Here is a 21423-nt window from a genome sequence, read left to right as displayed (position 1 = left end):
TTCAAGTAACAATGAATGTTGGCGAGGATGTGGGGAAAAGGATTCACTCATACATTGTTGGTGGGACTGCAAATTGATGCAAACACTATAGAAAGCAATATGTAACTGCTTTTAATATAATCAAAACTGAATTCCTTATTCTTTTTTCTCCTTCTGGTAGTACTAGTGAGAAAAATGTCCAAAGTCAGGCATGAAAAGGAAGAAAAGAAATAAATTGTTTGGATGAGTTCCAAACTAATCTTTTGAATAACAAAGAGTCTACAGAAATACATGTGATTACTTGTTCACCTCTTAGAAATGACCAATCAGCAGGAGGACATGTAAATCAAATGTTTTTTTTTTTTTTTTTTTCTGGAATGGAGACTAAAAATGGTGTTCCATTCAATCAAAACCTTCACACCTCTTTTTTTTTCTGTTCAATTAATTCTGGATCAGACTTTAAACACCTCCCTCTGTCTTGATCAGCTCACCAAAATGACATTTGCTTCATTCTTTTTCCAAATGTCCAAAGCAACCTCACAGTCAAGTCAGTTAAATTAAGGCCTATTTGGAAACAATTCAAGCACCTACATAGAAAAAGAACTCTCTAGGCTCAGAAGCTTCCCTAAGAATGGCCCCAGCCCCTTCCTCACTATTCAACTCATCTCTTGGCTCTGATCTAGGTTTGATACACTCAAAATCTCATTTTCTTTCCTTTAATTTTCTATTAATTATTGTTTAAAAGCAAGTTCCACATTTTAATCATGACTAAACACATTTCCAACCATTCTTTATAATGCTTCAGAACTCTCGAATCTAGGAAATCCTATAAGATTTGACTAATTTGTTAGGAAGCTGATGAACAATCTATCCAGTTTATCAGAGGAAGAACAAAGCAGTTACCTTTTGCCCATGAGAGATGTTCTATTTTAAAGTTAGAAGAAGACCTACAGATCTTTCTAATTAATTTTATTAAAGCTTGGTGTTTTCCCACATATTTCTATTTTTTCCCATTTTTTACCATTTAGACATTTCCTATGGTTAAGCATGTGTTAAATGTTATGAAAATTCGCAAACCTATTTATTTCAAATGGGATTTACTAAGTTTAAAGATGATTGAATTTTAAAATGATACCTTGAATAAGCTATGTAAAATCTCTATTTAGTCTTTTAAAGTTTGATATCAATCAGAAGATATAAGTTTATACTTAACTCTTTTAATTAGTAGTCAACATTTTAGGGTTTTCTTTTCTCCCTTTGAAATATTAACTCAGTAATATGCTGTCATTGCCCTTTAAAAATGAATTTACTTAAGTTTTTCCAGTTTTGAAGTCATCCTCCTAAGTTTCTCACACCTCCCTCTAGCAATTCCAAATTTGAAAATGAGATAATGGGAAAAATTTTGCTCAGATGTACTTTATTTAGATTTACCTGTCTCTATTGTTTATTACTATTTTTTTAGATTTTTAAATATTTTTTAGTTATAAATACCTTTATTTTATTTATTTTTATGTGGTGCTGAGGATGGAACCAAGGGCCTCACGCATGTTGGCGAGCACTCTACCACTGAGCCACAACCCTAGTTATAAATAGTAATAACCCTGTTTATTACTATTTAATATAAAGCAACTGGTGAGGATCTGCAATTCTTTATTCTCATTTGTAAAAGGAAAAATAAATACCTACTATATAGGTTTGTAAGGAAGATACCTGGCAAATAAACACATACTTTAAAATTTTCTTTTTTCTTCCAGTTCTTTCCCAGATGATTTAATTCAATTTCTTAATATTTTAAATCCATTACTATTTCAAAGAGCAGATACACTTCTTTTAAATAAAAAAGAAAGAAAAAAACTAAAAGACTTGTCCAGGGCTCTACCTTCATTTAAAAAACAATCAAGGTTTCATAAAGTCCATCAATTAGCATTGTGTTAACACTTCACATTGCTATTTCTCATCATGATTTCAATGGAAATTAGAGGACAAAATAAGGTACTTTTCTCTAAACACTACTGTATTTAGAACCATATACTCATAGAGTTATAAGGAGCTTTAAATATGGTCAACTCCTGCCCTCCCCCCATATTCTACTCATGACAAGATCAAGCCTAAGGAAATTAAATTTATTATCCACTTCCCCAAGATAACGCTCACATTTCATGTAAGTGATTTTTGTCAAGGTGTCTTGATTTCTAGTCCAATATAATATAGTATTAGTTAATAAGTTTCCATTCTACAAATCATACTTAGAGAGCTTCCTTTCCTCCTTAACCTGAAAGAGAAGATGTAGAAAGGAAAATATTTGATACGGAAGGCTTTTTAAAAAATAAAACTGGGCTTTGTAAAAGTTAAATAAATGAATACAGTATATCACCCCTTATCCATGAGGGATATGTAGCAAGACACATAGAGAATGCCTAAAAGCATGGACAGTATCCAACCCTATAGACATTATATTTTTTCCTATATAAACATACCTATATTTTTTTCCTATATAAACATATGATATAGCTTAATTTATAAATTAGGCAAATAAGAGGTTAAAAAATACCTAATGAAAAAAGAGAACAATTAAAACAATATATAGTAATAAAAGTGATATGAATGTGATCTTTATTTTTCTCAAAATATCTTGTATCTTCAACTTTTCAGTTAAAGGAAGCACTTTATGGCTTCTTTTAGGCATATCTACATATCGAGTATCACTATTCTTGTGCTTTGGGGCCATTATTAAATAAAATAGGGCTACTTGAACCCAAGCACTGTGATAACATGACTGTCAGTCTGTTAACCAAGATGGCCACTAAGTGACTAATGGGTGGGCAGCATATACAGCACAGATACACTGGACAAAGGGATGATCCATGTCTTGGGTAGAGCAGTATGATATTTCATCACACTACTCAGGATGGTGAGAAGCTTAAAACTTACCAATTATTTATTTTTGGAATTTTCCATTATTATTTTCTAACTGTGGCTGACCAGAAGTACTAAAACCATACAAAGTACAATCATAGACTATACTTATAAGAATTTAAAATCATAAAGATTACTTCAAATAAATATTAGAAATAAATTCTTAAAACTAATCCAAGTGTTCTAATTTAGAAGTTATAATGATAACACATAAACATATAGCTATATCTGATATGGTGATTTTCATCTTCCCAAGAAAATAGCCATAAAAGACACAAAAGCACTAGGAACTATGGATACCCAGAAGTAATCTACCAAATATCCCAATTTTAAGGATTAAAAAGTCACTATATGGACTAGAAAAATGGCCTCAAATCAAAAAGTCATTGATGGTCAATGAAGGCTTTGCCTTCTGAAACAGTTGTATGTGTATACGTGAACAAGAAAGGACGTAAGAGCTAAACCTGCTTAGAGATCTTTAAGAAGATGCTATCTGAATTAAATTATGAGTACTAGTTTCTAAGATTTCTATTTTACAAAATATCAGTGATTGGCAAATTGATTCAACAGGGAGAAAGTAGAAACAATGTAGCATGATACTAATGTTTAAGAGTTGTGTAGTGGGCTGGGGATGTGGCTCAAGTGGTAGCGCACTCGCCTGGCATGTGTGCAGCACCCGGTTTGATCCTCAGCACCACATACAAATAAAGATGTTGTGTCTGCCGAAAACTAAAAAATAAATATTAAAAAATTCTCTCTCTCTCTCTCTAAAAAAAAAAGAGTTGTGTAGTAGGTAAATGTTTTACAGTCATTTTCCTGGATTTGCCTTCCTTTGCACTATTGATTTTACATGCTTTCTTTATACAGCTTTATTTTTAAAATCTTTTCCTTGGGTTCAATTTAGAATTAAAACATTTTTCAATCAGGTGAACAAAAGAGAAGATGATTATCTTCATTTCATACCAAAATTATATCAATACATCTTACAGATATTAGCCTGATGTTAGCAATATCCACTTATATATTCACCCTTTTAAGAATGGATATGAATTATAATATTAGTTTGGTTTAGCGAACAACCCCATGGAAAGAAAGATCTATTTAAGCCAGGACAAAACGGCAAAGGCTGATGGTGCCTGCCTGTAATCCCAGCAACTTGGGGGGACTGAAGAGGGAGGGTTGCAAGTTCCAGGCCAGCCTCAGCAACTTAGCAAGACCCTGAGCAAGTTAGCTAGACTCTGTCTCAAAATATAATTAAACAAAAATTAATAAAATATACAAATAAATAAATAAATAAAACAGATGGTCTGGTTAGTATCCAGGTTCAATTCCCAGTAACAAATAGACAAACAAAAACCAAAACCAAACCAAAACAATAAAAACAAAAACTAGAACAAATCAAAGTAAAACAAAAACCTTTCTTGTATAAGCAGGTAACACTGTGGTATTTATTATAAAACTCTTAAATTTCCCTTTAGGTTAAGAAACGTTAAGGGGTTAGGGTTGTGTCTTAGCGGTAGAGCACTGGTGAGGCCCTGGGTTTGATCCTTAGCACCACATAAAAATAAATAAATAAATTAATGATATTGTATCCAACTACAACTAAAAAATAAATATTAAAGAAATGTTAATTTGAGGGAGCGTGTAAAAGAATGCAATCAAAACTACATGATCAACAAATTAAATGAGATAATTCAGAAATCACCATTTTCAATTCTTCTTAATTTTTATTCATAAAACTTCTTATCATGACAAATTCCTACTCATTAAGTCCTCCAAGTAAAAAATACCAAAATGTTCAATATCTGTTAAAATTCATAGATTCACAAAGTTGGAGGTTGTTTTATCCATATCATCAGTTGTTTGTTGATGATGGCTTTGATAAACATGGTATCTCTTACCAGCCCTTCACTTGGTTTGATGTTTGCCAGCTGAATCACTTCCAGGTGAGCAGACTGTGAAACTAGAGGATCAGATGATAGGGAGATGATGTGGTCACAGACTCCAGAAAGAGTTTTACACTGGAAGCAAAAAGAAAAATAGTTATGGTAAACTTATTACTAAGTAAAATCAGCTTTTGTTAATTTATTTCTATTCAGTATTTGGGATTGAACCCAGGAGTTTTCTACCATTGAGCTTCATTCTCATCCTAACTCCCTTTTTTGAGACAAGTTCTTGCTAAATTGCCCAAGCTGGTCTCAAACTTATAACCCTCATTCTTCAGCCTCTTGAGTAGCTGGATTACAGATGCTATGCCACCATGCCTGGCTGTTACAACTTTTTTAATGAGGAAAATAAACCAAACAGTAAGTGTTTGACTGGCATTTTATCCTACTAAAAGCTGCATAAAAAAGGTATTCAGGTGAAAAATGCACATAATACAACACATTTAAATCATGGATATAAGAACTATATGCCAGAATATTCATGAAAGTTATGGCTATGTATTATTTTTATTACTCAAGTCATCACATCTAAAATGATTGTTTCTAAACAATCTTAAATAATTTGAGAACTTCCTGATAACAGCTATAAAATTGAATTCAATTAAATAATATAAAAATCCTGCTGTCTTTTACTTCATGTTTAGAAAGGCTTAAAAACAGTTTGACCAAGGTACTGGAAAGATGAATGTCCTAAATCTGCTTGGTGAACTCTTCTTACCCATTTTAAGTTTCCTACCTTGTCCAGGCGAAGTCTGGCACAACCTCAATCTGCTTTCTCAGCATTCTATGAACAGTCTGACAAATGTATGATATCTTATTCTGAACTCCCCTTATTCTGAGGCAGGGATCATAGGTCTGGCAGGGACTTGTCTCTGACTATCTATCTATTAGTTGGATGAACAGAAGAGCAAGTGAACTTTAAAAATTAGTAGAGTGGCTTACTGAGAAGAGAAAGCTAGTGCTTAAGTCAGGATAAATCCATTCATGCTGATATAAAATAACAGACTTAAAACATTATAATATGTTATATATGGTATGCTTAAGTCTTAGACATGGTACAATCATGAAAAAGGGAAATATGAGTATGAAGCTTGAGATATATTTCACTAAAATATGCTAGCATGCTTCACATACTCTTTTTGTACTTACATAGGTCTGGTTTCCATCATTTGAGGATTTTCCCTTACCATAGAAGGAGTTACTATTTTGTAGGCATTGAGGCATCTTCTAATAATCTCCAATATGTTATGTTTGTATTGTGACCACTTAATTGGTCTACTGTGAAGGAGATAGTTCCCTCTGCCTGGTTAGGATAATAAAACCTCTATTTATTGCATTCTGTCCTTGGTCCAGGCCTCTATCCATGCTGGGCTCAGTTTCCTTACACTACAGAAAATGTCAGGCTAAATTTCTCTCTGTAATGGTACTTAGGCTTTTTGCATCTGCTTCTTAAGGCTGCACTTCAACTGTGGCTATCAGCTCCTAAAGAGTAACTGCATGATACCAATACCCGTGGAAAGAATATGGACTTGATATGAAAATGTGGACGAACACCATACTGAAAATGACTTACTATGGGCATGTAAGCAAGTTATTTTATATCTTTGAGGCTGTTTTCCTTATGTAGAAAATTAAATGAGGAGATAAAGATTACCTTATATGGCTTGTAAGCTAAAACATGATAATATATTTTAAAAAGAGCCCGTAGGACTCCTATTCAAAGACGACATTAAATAAATGCTTATTTTCTCCATGTTGTTTTCACTACACTCAAAGGGCTTAATCATTATTTTTAGATGAATTAACCTATTATTCTTAATCCCATGACCTTGTTGACCATCTTATAATAACTAGTAACCACACTGGTAAGTCTAGCTGCATGGCCATGATGGAGAATTCACATCTGATTACTCACTCTGGTGTTCAAGTCTCAGTGCTCTCAGATATAACAAACATATTTTTCCTTGAAGAGCTTCTACACAAAATGCTAAGAGGAAACTGATCCCTCAATAGGAGACTTTACAGAGACCAGTTTAGTGGAAGAGGGATCTGTGTAGTCACACAAGGCCTTACACTTGGTTTTATATTTTATTATTGATGTCTTGGAATTATTGATTTATTTTGAACAAGGTGCTAGGTATTTTCATTTTTTCCACTCACAAATTATATATTCCATTCTGGGATTGTGTGTGGTGTGTATGTGTGTGTGCGTGCACGCACATGTGCGCGTATGTGTATGCATGCACATGTGTATTGGTTTTTATTGGACTTTTATTTTTAAAATTTGTTCTAATTAGTTATACATGACAGAATGCACTTTGAGACAGCATACATAAATGGAGGATAATTTCTCATTCTTCTGGTTGTACATGATGTAGAATCACACAGTTCCTGTAGTCATATATGTACACAGGATAATAATGTTCTATTTATTCAAGTAGCATTCCTACCCCTATACCTCCTCCCCTCCCTTCACTCCCCTCTACTTGATCCAAAGCAACTCTATTCTTCCCTAGTAACCACCCCCACTGCCCTATTGTGAATTATCACCCACATACCAGAGAAAACATTTGGCCTTTGGTTTTCTGAGATTGGTTTATTTCACTTAGCATGATATTCTCCAGCTTCATCCATTTACCAGCAAATGCCATAATTTCATTCTTCTTTAAGGCTGAGTAATAGTTCATTGTGTGTATGTATGTATGTGTGTGTGTGTGTGTGTGTGTATGTATGTATGTATGTATATATATATATATATATATATATATATATATATCACAATTTCTTTATCCATTCTTCTGTTGAAAGATACCTAGGTTGGTTTCATAGTTTAGCTATTGTGAACTGAGCTTCTATTAACATGACACGGCTGCATCACCGTAGTAAGCTGATTTTAAGTCCTTTGGGTATAAATCAAGGAGTGGAATAGCTGGATCAAATAGTGATTCCATTCCAAGTTTTCTGAGGAATCTCCATACCATTTTCCATAATGGTTGCAACAATTTTCAGTCCCACCAACAATGTATGAGTATGCCCTTTCCCCCACATCCTCACCAACATTTATTGTTGCTTGTATTCTTGACTGTCGCCATTCTGACTGGAGTGAGGTGAAATTTTAGAATAGTTTTGATTTGCATTTCCTTAATTGCTATAGATTTTGAACATTTTTTTCATATATTTTTGATAGCTTGTATTTCTTCTGAGAAGTGTCTATTCAGTTCCATAGCCCATTCATTGATTGGGTTATTTGTTTTTTTGAGTTTTTCATATATCCTGGAGATTAGTGCTCTATCTGAGGTGCCTGTGGTAATGATTTTCTCCCATTTTGTTGGTTCTCTCTTCACATTACTGTTTGTTTCCTTTGCTGAGAATCTTTTTAGTTTGAATGCATCCCATTCATTGTGTTTTTGTTTTGCAAGTTCCTCTTGAAAATATTCATCAGTAGCCAGGGGGGAAAAGGACAGAATGGCAGCATGGCAGCAATTACACAAAAACTGGCTACAGTTCAAATTGTATATTTGACAGGGGAAAATAGTCACCTTGGCAGATTTAAATATTTTAACTCTTCCTTTCTTTTTCTATGTGGTTACATTTTCATTCTTATTTTCTTTTTATCTCAAAGGGGGAGAAAACACTGCTAACTTTGGAGTGTTTCTATATAGGATATGTGGATTGTATACGGATCTGAAGATTATAATAAAAAGAATATTTTATGGTTTCTACAAATTGAAGCATATTTCAAAAGAGTCCAGTGTGTAAATAATTAAGAAGGCAATGGGTATACTTAAATGGCTCAATATGTGTACATTATAATATTCAGTCCCTCATATAACACTCTGGTAGTAATAGTAGTTCCTAAATAGGAGAGCTCCTATTCAGGAACTGGTAAGTTTAGAAGTAGGATGGAAGGAGACTGTAGACATTTTTGGAGAAAGAAAATACCAATTAAATCCACATAATGAGTTGCAAAGCATTTGCTAAGATTTTTATTAAGTAATTTCTGGTTTGTTGAATGCCTGATATGTGATAGATGCTGCTGAGAATATAAAATATGAGTAAAAGATTGACTTTATCAGAAAAAGTTATGAGTATTTAATAAATATCTTGAAAACTTGAAGAATTAGAAAAGAAAATCCACTAGAACCTTGCTGTCTGTTATAGAGATAATGTACTAGGAACTTTATATTGCTGTGCTTGGCATTAGACTAAATAAGCCAATCAGAAGGGGTATAAAATGGCCTTGCTTTATATGCTAATTTTGTACTCTGAACTGCATCATATACCAAGCCACTGCAGGAAACCCCACTAGAACTACAGCAGAGTTCCAGGAAGTTATTTAACATATTCTTATAAAAACTGAATTTGTTCAATTTCATATGAGATAGTCTGCTGTCATTTTAAAACACAATGTTATCTATCACTACCTAAGACTGTATTCTAGAAAAGAAAATTATAATATACCAAGAAATATATATATATTTTTTCTTTTATTTAACATCATTATTAGATATAATTTAGAGTACCTATCATGTTTGGCAAATGCTAAATACTTCATATTCATTGTCTCATTTATCCTTATAGTGGTTCCTGAAGTTGATGTTATAACCAGTTTAACAGATGAAAGAGCAAGGCTAAATCATTAGACCAAGGTTACTGATTGGCAGATGCACTGGAATTCTTAAAATGCTTGCTTGATTTTGACTCTTGTATCTCAACTTCTGTTTTTGATACATTTTATTTTGTATTGTTTAAAATCAATGTCTGCTTTAGATGGGTGTTATACAACACATTTAAATTACTGAGTATAATGAAATGTAGGTTAAACCTGCAAGTTATCTTTCAATTTACACTGTAATAATTCTACCCAAGATTATGACAAAAGACTGGTAACTGAATAACAATTAACGCACAGGGCTAAATATGCCTTACGAAACTCTAAAAACAGAAAAGTGACATATCTGGACTTAATAGTATTGTGTGATTTTTTTTTCTCCTGGGCAGTTTATATATTAATTTCAAGTCTGAATTAATACATTTAATCATATTTTGGGAAATTATTTTTTGTGTGTGTATGTGTATATGTGTGTGTGTGTGTGTGTGTGTGTGTGTGTGTGTGTGACTATGGCTGGTTTTCCTGAATCTAAAAATTCTAAAAGAAAAAGATCTGAAAAGAGCAAGATTAGTTAAAATAATTGTTTTAAAACAGCTGTAAAGCAATATTTTAGTTACTGTAGAGATTTAAAAAACAATTCTACATTATTAACCTTCTGTCATTATATCTGAATAGCTTTCTTTCATTATCTCAAAACTGAGATATTTGGATTAATACATGAAATTTTAGCTACTCCTATTTAAAAGGAAATGCAGAAAGTGTTCTAAGTGCAAATAATAGTGAAAAACTAGAGAAAGCAAAGAAGTCTTGTGTGAATTTTGGAGCATACCCAGGCATTATTGAGCTACTTAAATTATTATTTCTGTTTTTATCTAATTAAATGGAGGACTGGTAAGTTAATATTCAGAGTGTATTAGAAAAAATATTGGAAATGTTTTTAAAAAATCAGAAAACACATTTGACACAAGAAAGAACTTCAGGCTCATAGAGTTATCAAAAGAGTTCACAGAAAGAAATTTCTACTTTTCAGTTATACTCATATATATAAGAGTATAAAATATAAAACCAAGGTAAATTAGGGAAACAACAGATGAATATATATTTCAAGATGGCCACAGTGATGTGAAAACTACAATTTAAATGCAGTTTGTATAACTCATGTTTATTATCTATGGCATGGAAAATAGTAACAAAAGTTTTATTTTGACAAAGAGTGTGTACATGTTAAATAGCTATTGATATAAATAATACTGCAATTAAAGTAGTTTATAAAACAGAACATGTTTTTATCTTATTGTTTGGTTTGGATATCAGTATAATTTGGAATAAATACTTCAACTCTGTGCCAAACTAGGATGAAATTTGCATTGTATTTGAAGAACAAGGGGTGCACTGGTTTTATAAAATATTAAATATTAATTCTAACATTAAATAGTGAGACCTCTAAATGATAGTAAGCCTCATTTAGAAATATAAGATACTAAATTGCTAAACTTGACAGAGTATGTGCTGCCCCAGAAATAGTGAGCTGCCATGTTGTAAGAGGTCCTATGGAGTGCTCCATGTAGGGCTCACCTGAGGTCAGGCCAACCCAGGATAATCTCCCTTTTGTTTATATTAAAGACAAATGATAAGGGACTTTAAATACATCTGCAAAATCCCTTCACCTTTGCCACAGAACAAAATCTAATCTTGGGAGTAAAATCTATCATATTAATTGGTCTCAATTACACTAAAGAATTGGCAATTGTACATCAGAAGCAGGAATCTTGGGGGCCACATTAGAATCCTGTCTATAGATGCCAATGGAAAAAATCATCAAAAGAAAAGAGAGTCATTAAAATTATATGTTTGTACTTATAATCTTAGAATTAGATTTCAATACCCTGGAGAGGCAGTGATAGTGAAGTGATACCACTTACTAACTGCATTATCTTGGGCAAGTTACTTAACCTCGTCATGTGTCTGAGTTTTTTTTTATCCATACAACTGAGATGAAAATTGTACCTATCACACTGTACTGTGATGAGGACTAAATAAAATAATAAATAATGTTTATTATAGTCTAAAAATTCTTCTAAGCCATTTATATTATGTAGACTAATTTAATCCTCACAATCTCCCTAAGGAGATACTGCTATTATCTCCATAGAACAAATGTAGAAATCCAGGCATAAAGTTATTCAAAACCCATCCAAGATCACACAACCTTTAGATGACAGAACCAAGGTACAAATAGACAGCTCTGCTTCAGTTCCTGCTTCGTTAACCACTGTGCCTGGATCACTGCCTGACATGTTCCTATCAGATGTTTTAATACTTAGAGAGCTAAACTTTGAAGTAATATTATAGCCTGAAAATTTTACTTTAAAATAGTAATCACCTAAGAATGAAGAGGTCAGTGCCAAAACAGTGAGAGAATATCAGTCCCAAATTGTGTTTCGTTTTTATGAGAAAGAAGTGGCATGACACTTTCAATTTCTGTTCAACTATGTCCCTGACACAACCTGATCTGAACTAAAAGTTGGAACAAGCGCCTCCATCAGTACTTTCATTTCTAACAGAGAAAGGAGTAAGCTGGAAACCAGAACTGGTTCTGGAAAAATCTCTCTTTGTTTCAGGAAACAGACAGGAAGGCTTGTGGTGGGTTACCAAGCAGATGGATGATCACTCATTAAAGGACATGCTACTTTCCAGGCTCAAGAATATTCCTAACACAAAGAAATGATAAATGTTTCATTATGAATAAGCTAATTAGTCTGATTCATAATTATATATTGTATACATGTATCAAAATATCACACTGTACCCCATAAATATGTATAATTATTATGTGTCAATTAAAATTTTATAATAACAATTTAAAAAAGAATAACAGTTGCTATCAGTGGCTCAACTAAGATGCAGGTTTTTAGGAATTTGATTTCATTTTGTTTTGGAAATTATAGTCAAAGAGTGAAGAAATTCATTACAATTGGTTTAGCTTCTGGAAAATTCAGATTTTTACACAATACACACACACACACACACACACACACACACACACACACTCTTTATAGGCAAATAGTAACCAGACAACAGAGACCTAGGAACAATGTCTTCACTTACAGTTAGGAAATGTGAAGGTGTCATATGTGCTTTTATGGATGTAAGAGCTAACTGTACTGTGCCTGTTATGAATTTATCAACTTTCAGCTACAAATTCACCTTTTAGTGCTTGGTTGGTGATAATGGTCTGGATTCTTTAAGCATTTCTTTCTTTATAAGGGCACAATGCTATATTTTTGTCAGTAGAGGGCATCGCAGGGACACTGCAGGAGGAAGGAGGTTTCTTTTCAGGTTCCCATGGGGTTTGATTTATTATTATTATTTTTTTTTGTGCTCCTGCTTAGGGTTCATCGGTGGTGTAAATGTGTTAAGACATCAGGTGATGTTCTGCCTCAGCTGCATTCCCAGACCATGCAATCTCTCAATAATCTTTCAGTCTCAGCCTGGGCTCAGTGATCACTATCAAAGATTATCTTAACATGTTCTCTTATTGGTGTATCATCCCAGCTCTTGCTATGAGCCCTCCTATTGGCACCATTTGCCTGCATTCTGAAAGGTTATTTCCCACTTAATTGACTGCTAGACCAGCACCAACCCAAGCAAACTAATAAAGCTAAGATCACACCTTCTCAGCCTTGGTGAGGATATTCTGCCTTTAAGATGTCATCTTCTTCATAGGCACTCTCCACCACAGTTTAATAATTATTTATGTCAAACTTCCCTTGTTTAAGTTACTGTAGAGTTTCTGTTTCCATACTGTTTGAATTACTTTGACAAAAATCTTTACGTTTACAGTAATTTGGCCATACTTTTAAAAATCCACAGTGTCCTTCATCACATTATGTGGCCATACTTCTGTCTTGTGATTTTGTGAGTTTATTACCAAAGAACTATGGGATTTAGACCTTAGTTCTCCAATACACCAATTTAATCAGAGAGGCTCATTTAGCTTGTTCATAACTAGTAAATGTCAAAATGGAGTCAAGACACAAAATCTTTTTACTTTAATTGCCCTTTTTACTCTATAACACTTTACTCCTCAGCAAAAACAAATGCTCTTTGAGAACAATGATTGTATCCTCAGAGTCAGTATGGAAATTAAAATATTTTGCAATGAATAGTGTGCTCATCAAATGCAATGTTAGCAAGAATACTCATTAACTACACTGCCCTACATACTGTCTATTTAAATCATAATAAGAAAGACGAAAATCAGATTATTTTAATTCTTCAAATAGAACATGTTCTATTTAGCATACACCAGTTCGTTTTTGGTGCAGGAAAGACAAACATTTTCTACCTCCATCATATTATATTTGGATTTATCTTTTCTTTCATGGACATTGGTTATGAAGAAGTTAATTTACAGTTAAAATAACTTACAATGTAATTAACCGCAGAAGAATCAAATCTGAAGATAATCTAATATACCACTTAAGAAACCAATGCCTGTTTCAACAATAGTGTTAGCATATCTCTTTAGGTTGACCACAAAAACAGTACTGAGGGCTAAAATAGAAGGATTAGATTAACAGTGAAAAAACAAAGCAATATATTGATGCTTTCTATCTATAAAACTCAATATTAGAATTCATGTTTTAATAAGAATGATTAGAACTTGTATGTTCAAATGCTGTGGTTACTACCAAAATGTCAACCATACAAAAAATGTAGTTTGCCTTTGGACCAAGACCACAGCTTTAAGAGAAGAGTCTGGGCTATAATTGGTAAAAGCTGCCTTTTTCACAGCATCAGAGACCTCCTGAAGACCCATATAAAAAATGTTATGGGTTTTAAAGTCATTAGAGTGTCATTTGGTTTCAAGAAATCTCTAAAGATTAAATATTAATATGATCACTTTTATTTCATTATGGAGTTTGCTGGTACCCTAGTACTTAAATACATCCTTCAAGGTTTTAGATGATTAGAAGAGGAAAGCTATGCTTATATAAATGATATTATACAGATATCAGAGCAAAGACTAAAATATACTCTTTGCTTTCTTCTTCAGATTCCTCTCTTACATTTATCTGTGGGCTCTACGCAGTTTAAGCTTCTTCTAGTCTGGTTAGTAGAGAAGGCACAATGATCTCAGTGCAGATGGAGTTTAGGAGTAAAGGATTAATAAATTTAAAGAAAGTAAATTTTAAAAAAGAAAGTAGATTTTATAAAGCATGTTTATGAAATAAAACAAATACTTAGAATTCTAAAATAAACCTAATTTATTAACAAACCTAAATAAGTGGAGAAAAATAGCTTCAAAAGAAAAGAAAGGAGAGAGAAAGAGAAAGAATCCTCAAACTAGAGCACTATACAACTAAAAGATCATCTTAACACTAATGTAATAAAATGGGCATTCAGTGTATTTATCTCATTAACTTTGAAAATATGATAGGGTAAAATAGCACAAAGCGAGTGCCACATATAAGACCATGCTATTGGTTAAAGTAAAAGGTGTATTCATTTACAACAGCCTGATTTAAACAGTGTGACTTTAATGATTACCTCCAAACCTGGGAGTGCCATGAGTTTATCAAAGCTGACAAGTGCTCCAGGCTTACCAATGAGAGCAGCAGGACTGTGATGAGCAGATTAAGTCTGCTCAAAACCCAAGGTCTGAAATGGCTTCTTGGGAGTGCTTATCTCTTCAAATGCAAAGGCTTTAGTGAAAGGTAGGAGTGAAGAGAAAGTGGAGTATGAAATTGAAGACAATTCCAGATTATCTGTCACTGATTTGCTATACAAAACAAGGATCTCTGCAGAGCAAAATAGATGGTTTCCAACATGCCAGGGAATGTGTAATTCAGGACAAGGTCTAACTGAGGGAAATATCACATCAACAGAGGTTAAGTATGATACATTTTATCTTTAGTCAATCATCACTCAGATAACTAGTACACTAACAATCTATATTTCTTTCTGTCCTTTATGGTTGTACTCTCTTGTCTGTTCCATTATATTTAATAGCAATTTCCAAAGAAACCCAAGCTGTTAAGGCTTCTTTTATTCATTCTTATATTTTGTATTAACAAACATCCCTTCTGAACACTATAACCAACTTCCCTTCCACCAGGCCTTTTGTCTTCACTGCCCCTATTTTCTAATTTTAAACAAAACAACTCTCTCCAATTTTAGAGATGAGAACAGCAAATACAAAAATCTAGTCTAAACATTGTCCTAGTCACATTTGACTATTTTACTATGTGTAATATAAAATTCTTCCTTAAAAACCATCAGAATTATAAATACACTTGAATGAATATGTATTTTTCTGGTTTTTTTTTTCATTATAAAAGCAAGGCAAACTGAAAAATATTGGAAAGATACTTGAAACTAAAAAATAAAAGATCAGCTCCTGTTACTAAGCAAGTAAAATAATACTAATATTACAGAATATTCCCTTTTCCAATTTTCAACAGGATGATTCACTGTGTTTATAATGCTTTAATTAACATTAATATTTAGAATTTTCCTTTAATATTGGCATATGGATATTTTCGGTATATCCAAAAATATAATTTACTCATAAATTATATATTCACAATTTCAGACAGTACTGTGACTAGCAAATGTTATACCCTATGAATGTACCATAGTTTACTGAAGCATCACCCCTATTATTTCCTATCTTTAATTATTAGATAAAGTGTTTCTATAAACACTTTCTATAGAAAATGTTATTGTGTTCCAATGTTTATTTTAGATTAGGTTCCCAAGATAGTACAGCAATATGGACTCTGGAGACAGACTGCCAGAGATTGAAATCTGATATTAAATCCTTCCTAATTCTATCACTTAATGAAAGTCACTTAACCTCTCTGTGCTTCAATTTACTCATCTGTAAAATGGAGTTAATAATACTTCTTTTTTGAAAAAATTTTTTAGTTGTAGTTGGACACAATAACTTTATTTTATTCATTTATTTTATGTGGTGTTGAGGATCAAACCCAGGACCTCATGTGTGCGATGCAAGCACTCTACCACTGAGCTACAAGCCCAGCACCTCTCATAAGGTTTTTATTTTTCTTTTTTAAATAACTATTTAATTATTCTAATTTGTTATACCTGATGGTAGAATGCAATTCATTTCATATTATACATATAGAGCCCAGTTTCTCAAGTCACTGATTGTACACAAAGTATTTTCACACCATTCATATCTTCATACATGTACTTAGGGTAATGAAGTCTAACTCATTCCACCATCATTCCTACCCCCTTTCCCCTTCCTTCCCCCTCCCTCCCCTTTGCCTTATCATAAGGTTTTTATGAGAACCAAATGAGCTAGTTTGTATACAGAACTTAAAATAGTGCCTGAGACATATTGTAAATACTATACAAGTGTAAGAATTAAAGTTTCTGAACCTTGAAATCACCTAAAACTTGCTTTTCAAAAAGGTTTTGGGAATATACATGCCTATAAATGCAGTAAGTCCATTCTATTTTCATCAGGTTTTAATAAGCATTTGGATACATTTAATAAGTATGTATGTGTGTACATGCATTTGTGTTTATGGCTTGATAGGCAACAATTTGTATTTCACTATTATTTTACAAGTAGTCTTTGCTGAGGATAATTGCCACTGGGAAGCACTTATAACCTTTGTGATTTAATACGGGAATGCAGAGTTTGTCCCCTTTAAAAATATTTTAAAAAACTATGATATATGAATTATCTTTTTGATTTATCATTAACACTCATTTTAAAAACACTCATATGTATTTTTTGCGCCTTCTCATCTTATGTGATTTTCTTAATTTATCTCGAGTCCTTTGTTATTTTGTACTTTCCTTTTCTGAAATTCAACTCTTTTTTTCACTTTACTTGGTAATTTTAGTCAACTGCATTTCCCCAAAAGGTACTTTAATGATCTTGCTGATCTAAAAATATTTTTGTTACTTTCACACATGAATAATAATTTAATTAGATATAAACATTTTTGGCCAATGCATTTCTTCCAGTGATTTATAGTTTTTGATACATTATCTTCTGGCAGTTATGACTTCAAAATAGAGATATGAATTCAATCTAATTTTTGTTTCTTTGAAGCCAAAACCTCCCTTTCTGTTTCCTCCGGTTGAGTGACTGCAGGTTTCATTTCTTTTTCTTTTTGCCATTGAAATCGTAAAATATTACAAGAATATAACTTGAAATTTTTATCTTTCAATACATTTTCTAACTTTGTTGTGTATTCCAAATTTCTACTTCTAAAATATTCTACTATGTCTTTTTTTTTTCCTATTCCATTCTTCCTCAGAAACTAACAACTATTTGATTGTGAGTTAACTGTAATCTATTCTCTACAGCCTTCATCTTCTTTCACTTTGTTCCCTTTTTTAATTTACTAAATACCCTAGTATTATATTATTAAATTCCATTTTGTGTATCATTGTCTCAAATTTCCTGCAATATGCAATCTGCTATTTATTGCTTTTAGCATGGTTTAATTTCTATTTCTGTGTTAGTTTTACAGAATTATTTTATTAGTTAATTCTGTTGTCAGTGTTTACTGGGCTTAGCTTCTTTATGGTATGATATTTTTAATCATTTGTTTAAGGCTCTGAGAACATTAAACTGTTCTTAATAAGCCTATATCACAGGGAAGAATTTTTCTAGTATATGAAAGGATACTTCATCTTCTCTTTCTCATTCTTCTTTTTTACTTATCCTTAAATATAGATATAATTCAGGAACAGACATCTCCCAAGTGTTCTCAGTTCTCCATCTCTGTTCACTTAGGCATTGAAGGAGAATCTAATGCTTCCATTGCTCTATGGAATTCCTATAGTATAGAAGCTTTTTGTAAATGATCATTTCTCCTTCCTCTTGATAATTGCCTCCCTTACCTCCTGACACAATAATGATTCAGTCTGTTGCACAGTTCTTCAAATTATTTTCTTCACTATAAATATACTTCTTTTTGACACAAATGCTATACTATGTCTACTATTTGAAACTTCTCTTTGCTTCTTATGTGAATCTTCATTTCAACCAATATCAAGATATTACATGTGATTCAAAATAATTCAAAACTTGAATTGCCATTCAGAGCCTGTTAAATTTTCTCCCCAAAGTTCCATAAAATTTTGAGGAAATTTTTCTTTTTAAAATTATAACCAATAAGCAGGCATTATTTTGTTTTTGACATTAAAATCAGGCAATGAGACATATGATGGTGTGTTTCATTGAACTATATATCTCTTGGGTCCAACTTCACATGCTCTCAATCCACTGTTTCTCCAGCTACCACTGTGGAAATCTACCTTTGCTTTGTACCCTGGATCTCTCTGATGCTTCCAGAAATCTAGTAGTATGAAAGAATTAACACCTCAAAGAACCACCTTTGACCAATGGGAGAACTGAATTAGAACCAGTGGATAAATGTTCCCTCTTCAATCTTTGATAGATGGGTTGGACAAGTTTAAGGAACATTCTGTAGGGCTCCTCAGAAGGCCCCATAGGGTATACCTCTAGTTGCTTACAGCAATGAACAACTCCAGAATCCATATTGATTCTTTTTTCCAATGTTATTTACATTCACTGGTGTCACTAAAGTACATAAACTACCTACAGTAGGCTATGTTTTCCAGAAAGAACTTAGGCCAAGTGATCATACCAAGTACATATTAACTCATCTTTGAAGAAGAGTTATTATCATTAATATTTTACTTAGCATATTCAAGTATCATAGAAATAAGGAAAACATTCAAATTAACCAACAATTTGATTCTACATAGACTATACCAAAACTCAGTCTTTTTATTTTCTGGTGCACATAAACAAAAAAGAAGAAAATTTTTAAAATGTGAATAATACAAATCTAAATAAATAAATGCTGGAAAGAGAATCATAAATTATAAAGTTCTGCCTAGAAAACCTATTATTTTCTCCTAGGAACTATCATATGTAAAGTGTACTATAGGTCCCATTTAACATATTAAAAACAAAGTCTCTATGGGGCTGGGATTGTGGCTCAATGGCAGAACATTTGCCTCACATGTGTAAGACACTTGGTTTGATCCTCAGCATCACATACAAATAAATAAATTAAATAAAGGTATTCTGTCCATCTACAACTAAAAAAAATATTTTGAAAAGTCTCTAATAAACAGATCACTTGAAAGATCCCTGAGGTAGAATACAACTTGGATTCATATACTGTTTTTTAGACTCAAAATGATTTCTTCTACACTATAAGAAACATGGAAATATTGTAGCTTTGAAAAAAAGTATTTGTAAAGAAAGTATTCTAACATTATATACCAAGTAGTTTAGCTCACTATTTTATTATTAAAAAAACCTAATTCTTATTGTGAGCAAATGGACACACAGTATTTATACAGTCTTCTAGTGGAGGCTGGGCCATCCTTACATAAACCAGAATGGGAAACAAAATGCTAACATGAAAATATAAGCACATTCTGAGCTGAATTGGTTGATTAATGCCATCCACTATCTCCATCATAATAGATTTTAAAATTCTCACTAGCTGGAATGCAAAATTGTCCATGGTGGCATTTGTTTTTAAACTTCTTCAGTATTAGTTATGCTGTCACTCATTTGTAAAGGCAAATAGCTCAGAATCTGGCACATAAGAAAGAGAAGTAAAATGTCCATACACTAATGATATGAGTCAAATATTAGGAATTTAGGTAAGAAATTAAAAATCATTTAAAATATTAAAAACATTGTTAAAAATGAAAAAAATATTTTAAATGATTTAAAAGACAATTTAAAGCCTGACTGTTGTTCATTTTGGTTTTTAATAAATTTTAAAACATCATTTTATAATATTAAAGAGGTCATTTCCTTATCATAAATATTAAAAATTATATTTAGGGTACTTTTTACAAGAGCAATTCCATATTATTCCTTTCCACATTTAAATTTGTTTCTATTATTCTTTCACATGGTGGCCTCTTCTTCAGAAATAGAATCTCACCTCTACAGATTATTTTTACAGTCCTCTACAGATTATTTTTCTATGAACCACTTTCAATTCCTTGGTTAACATTGGATATTGATTATGAATGCACATATGTTACCTACTGAACTATTCCTCCATATAAAAGATTATGTCAATAAATGCAAAGACATATACCAAACATATATTAAGTGAGAAAATGAAGGCAAAGAGAAATCATGGATATAAATTAGAACTTAGAATGAAGCTAATAAATAAAATAAATACCATGAGATGTATTTGCCAACTATTTCAATATTTAGTTTGTAACAGCTGTTTTTGATGTCAAAACAGAAGAGATTATACCTGATAAAATTTATAAAGAGAAAATGGCAATACACATTGACCTCGATAAGTGCCTTAAATTAAACACAATGAAGAACCCACAACAGCAAGCCAAAGTCTAACTGAATAAATTCAGTACCCCAGAAGTAACAGTCATCATAGAACTCCATGCCCACAAAAGTCACACAAAGGAAATAAAATGTAGAAATAAGGATCTGTTCAAGTTATTTATATTCTATATTCTTTATAGCTAATTGGTATAGCTAGACAGTAGCCCTGAGTTCCATGGGACACAAGATAGTATAATTCATAAAGTCTCAGAGAACTGGAATTGTTAGCAAATACCAGATCTGGAATGGGCACAGACATTGGTATTAGATCTGTTTTCAAACTCAACACTGAAGCTTGATATTTGTAACCTACAGGTTCACCATCTGTAAAAACAGGATTAAGCGAGACACAGGATGAGTATCTAAAATGCTTGGGTGCAGAAGTGTTTTGGATGTTGGACTTTTTTCATTTTTTAAAATATTTATCTTTTTTAGTTTTAGGTGGACACAATATCTTCATTTTACATTTATGTGGTGCTGAGGATCGAATCCAGTGCCTCACTCATGACAGGTGAGTGCTCTACCACTGAGCCACAATCCCAGCCCCTGGATTTTTTTCAGAT

The 21423-nt window shown here is 32.4% G+C and overlaps 1 protein-coding gene across 6 annotated transcripts in view; it reads right to left on the bottom strand.

Moving 5' to 3' along the window:
- The window catches only part of CNKSR2 (connector enhancer of kinase suppressor of Ras 2), a 287398-nt gene that overhangs the window by 165162 nt on the left and 100813 nt on the right, over window positions 1-21423 (bottom strand). For all 6 annotated transcript variants that reach the window (XM_081278357.1, XM_081278358.1, XM_081278359.1 and 3 more), the window contains exon 6: window positions 4797-4916. In XM_081278357.1, coding sequence (XP_081134483.1) covers window positions 4797-4916 — 120 coding nt within the window. The remainder of the gene's footprint in view (window positions 1-4796; window positions 4917-21423) is intronic.

The sequence above is a fragment of the Spermophilus citellus genome (genome assembly GCF_964194105.1).
Source record: "Spermophilus citellus genome assembly, chromosome: X".
Taxonomy (NCBI): domain Eukaryota; kingdom Metazoa; phylum Chordata; class Mammalia; order Rodentia; family Sciuridae; genus Spermophilus; species Spermophilus citellus.
The sequence above is the reverse complement of the archived record's forward strand: the minus strand, read 5'-3'. Positions and strand labels throughout refer to the sequence as shown.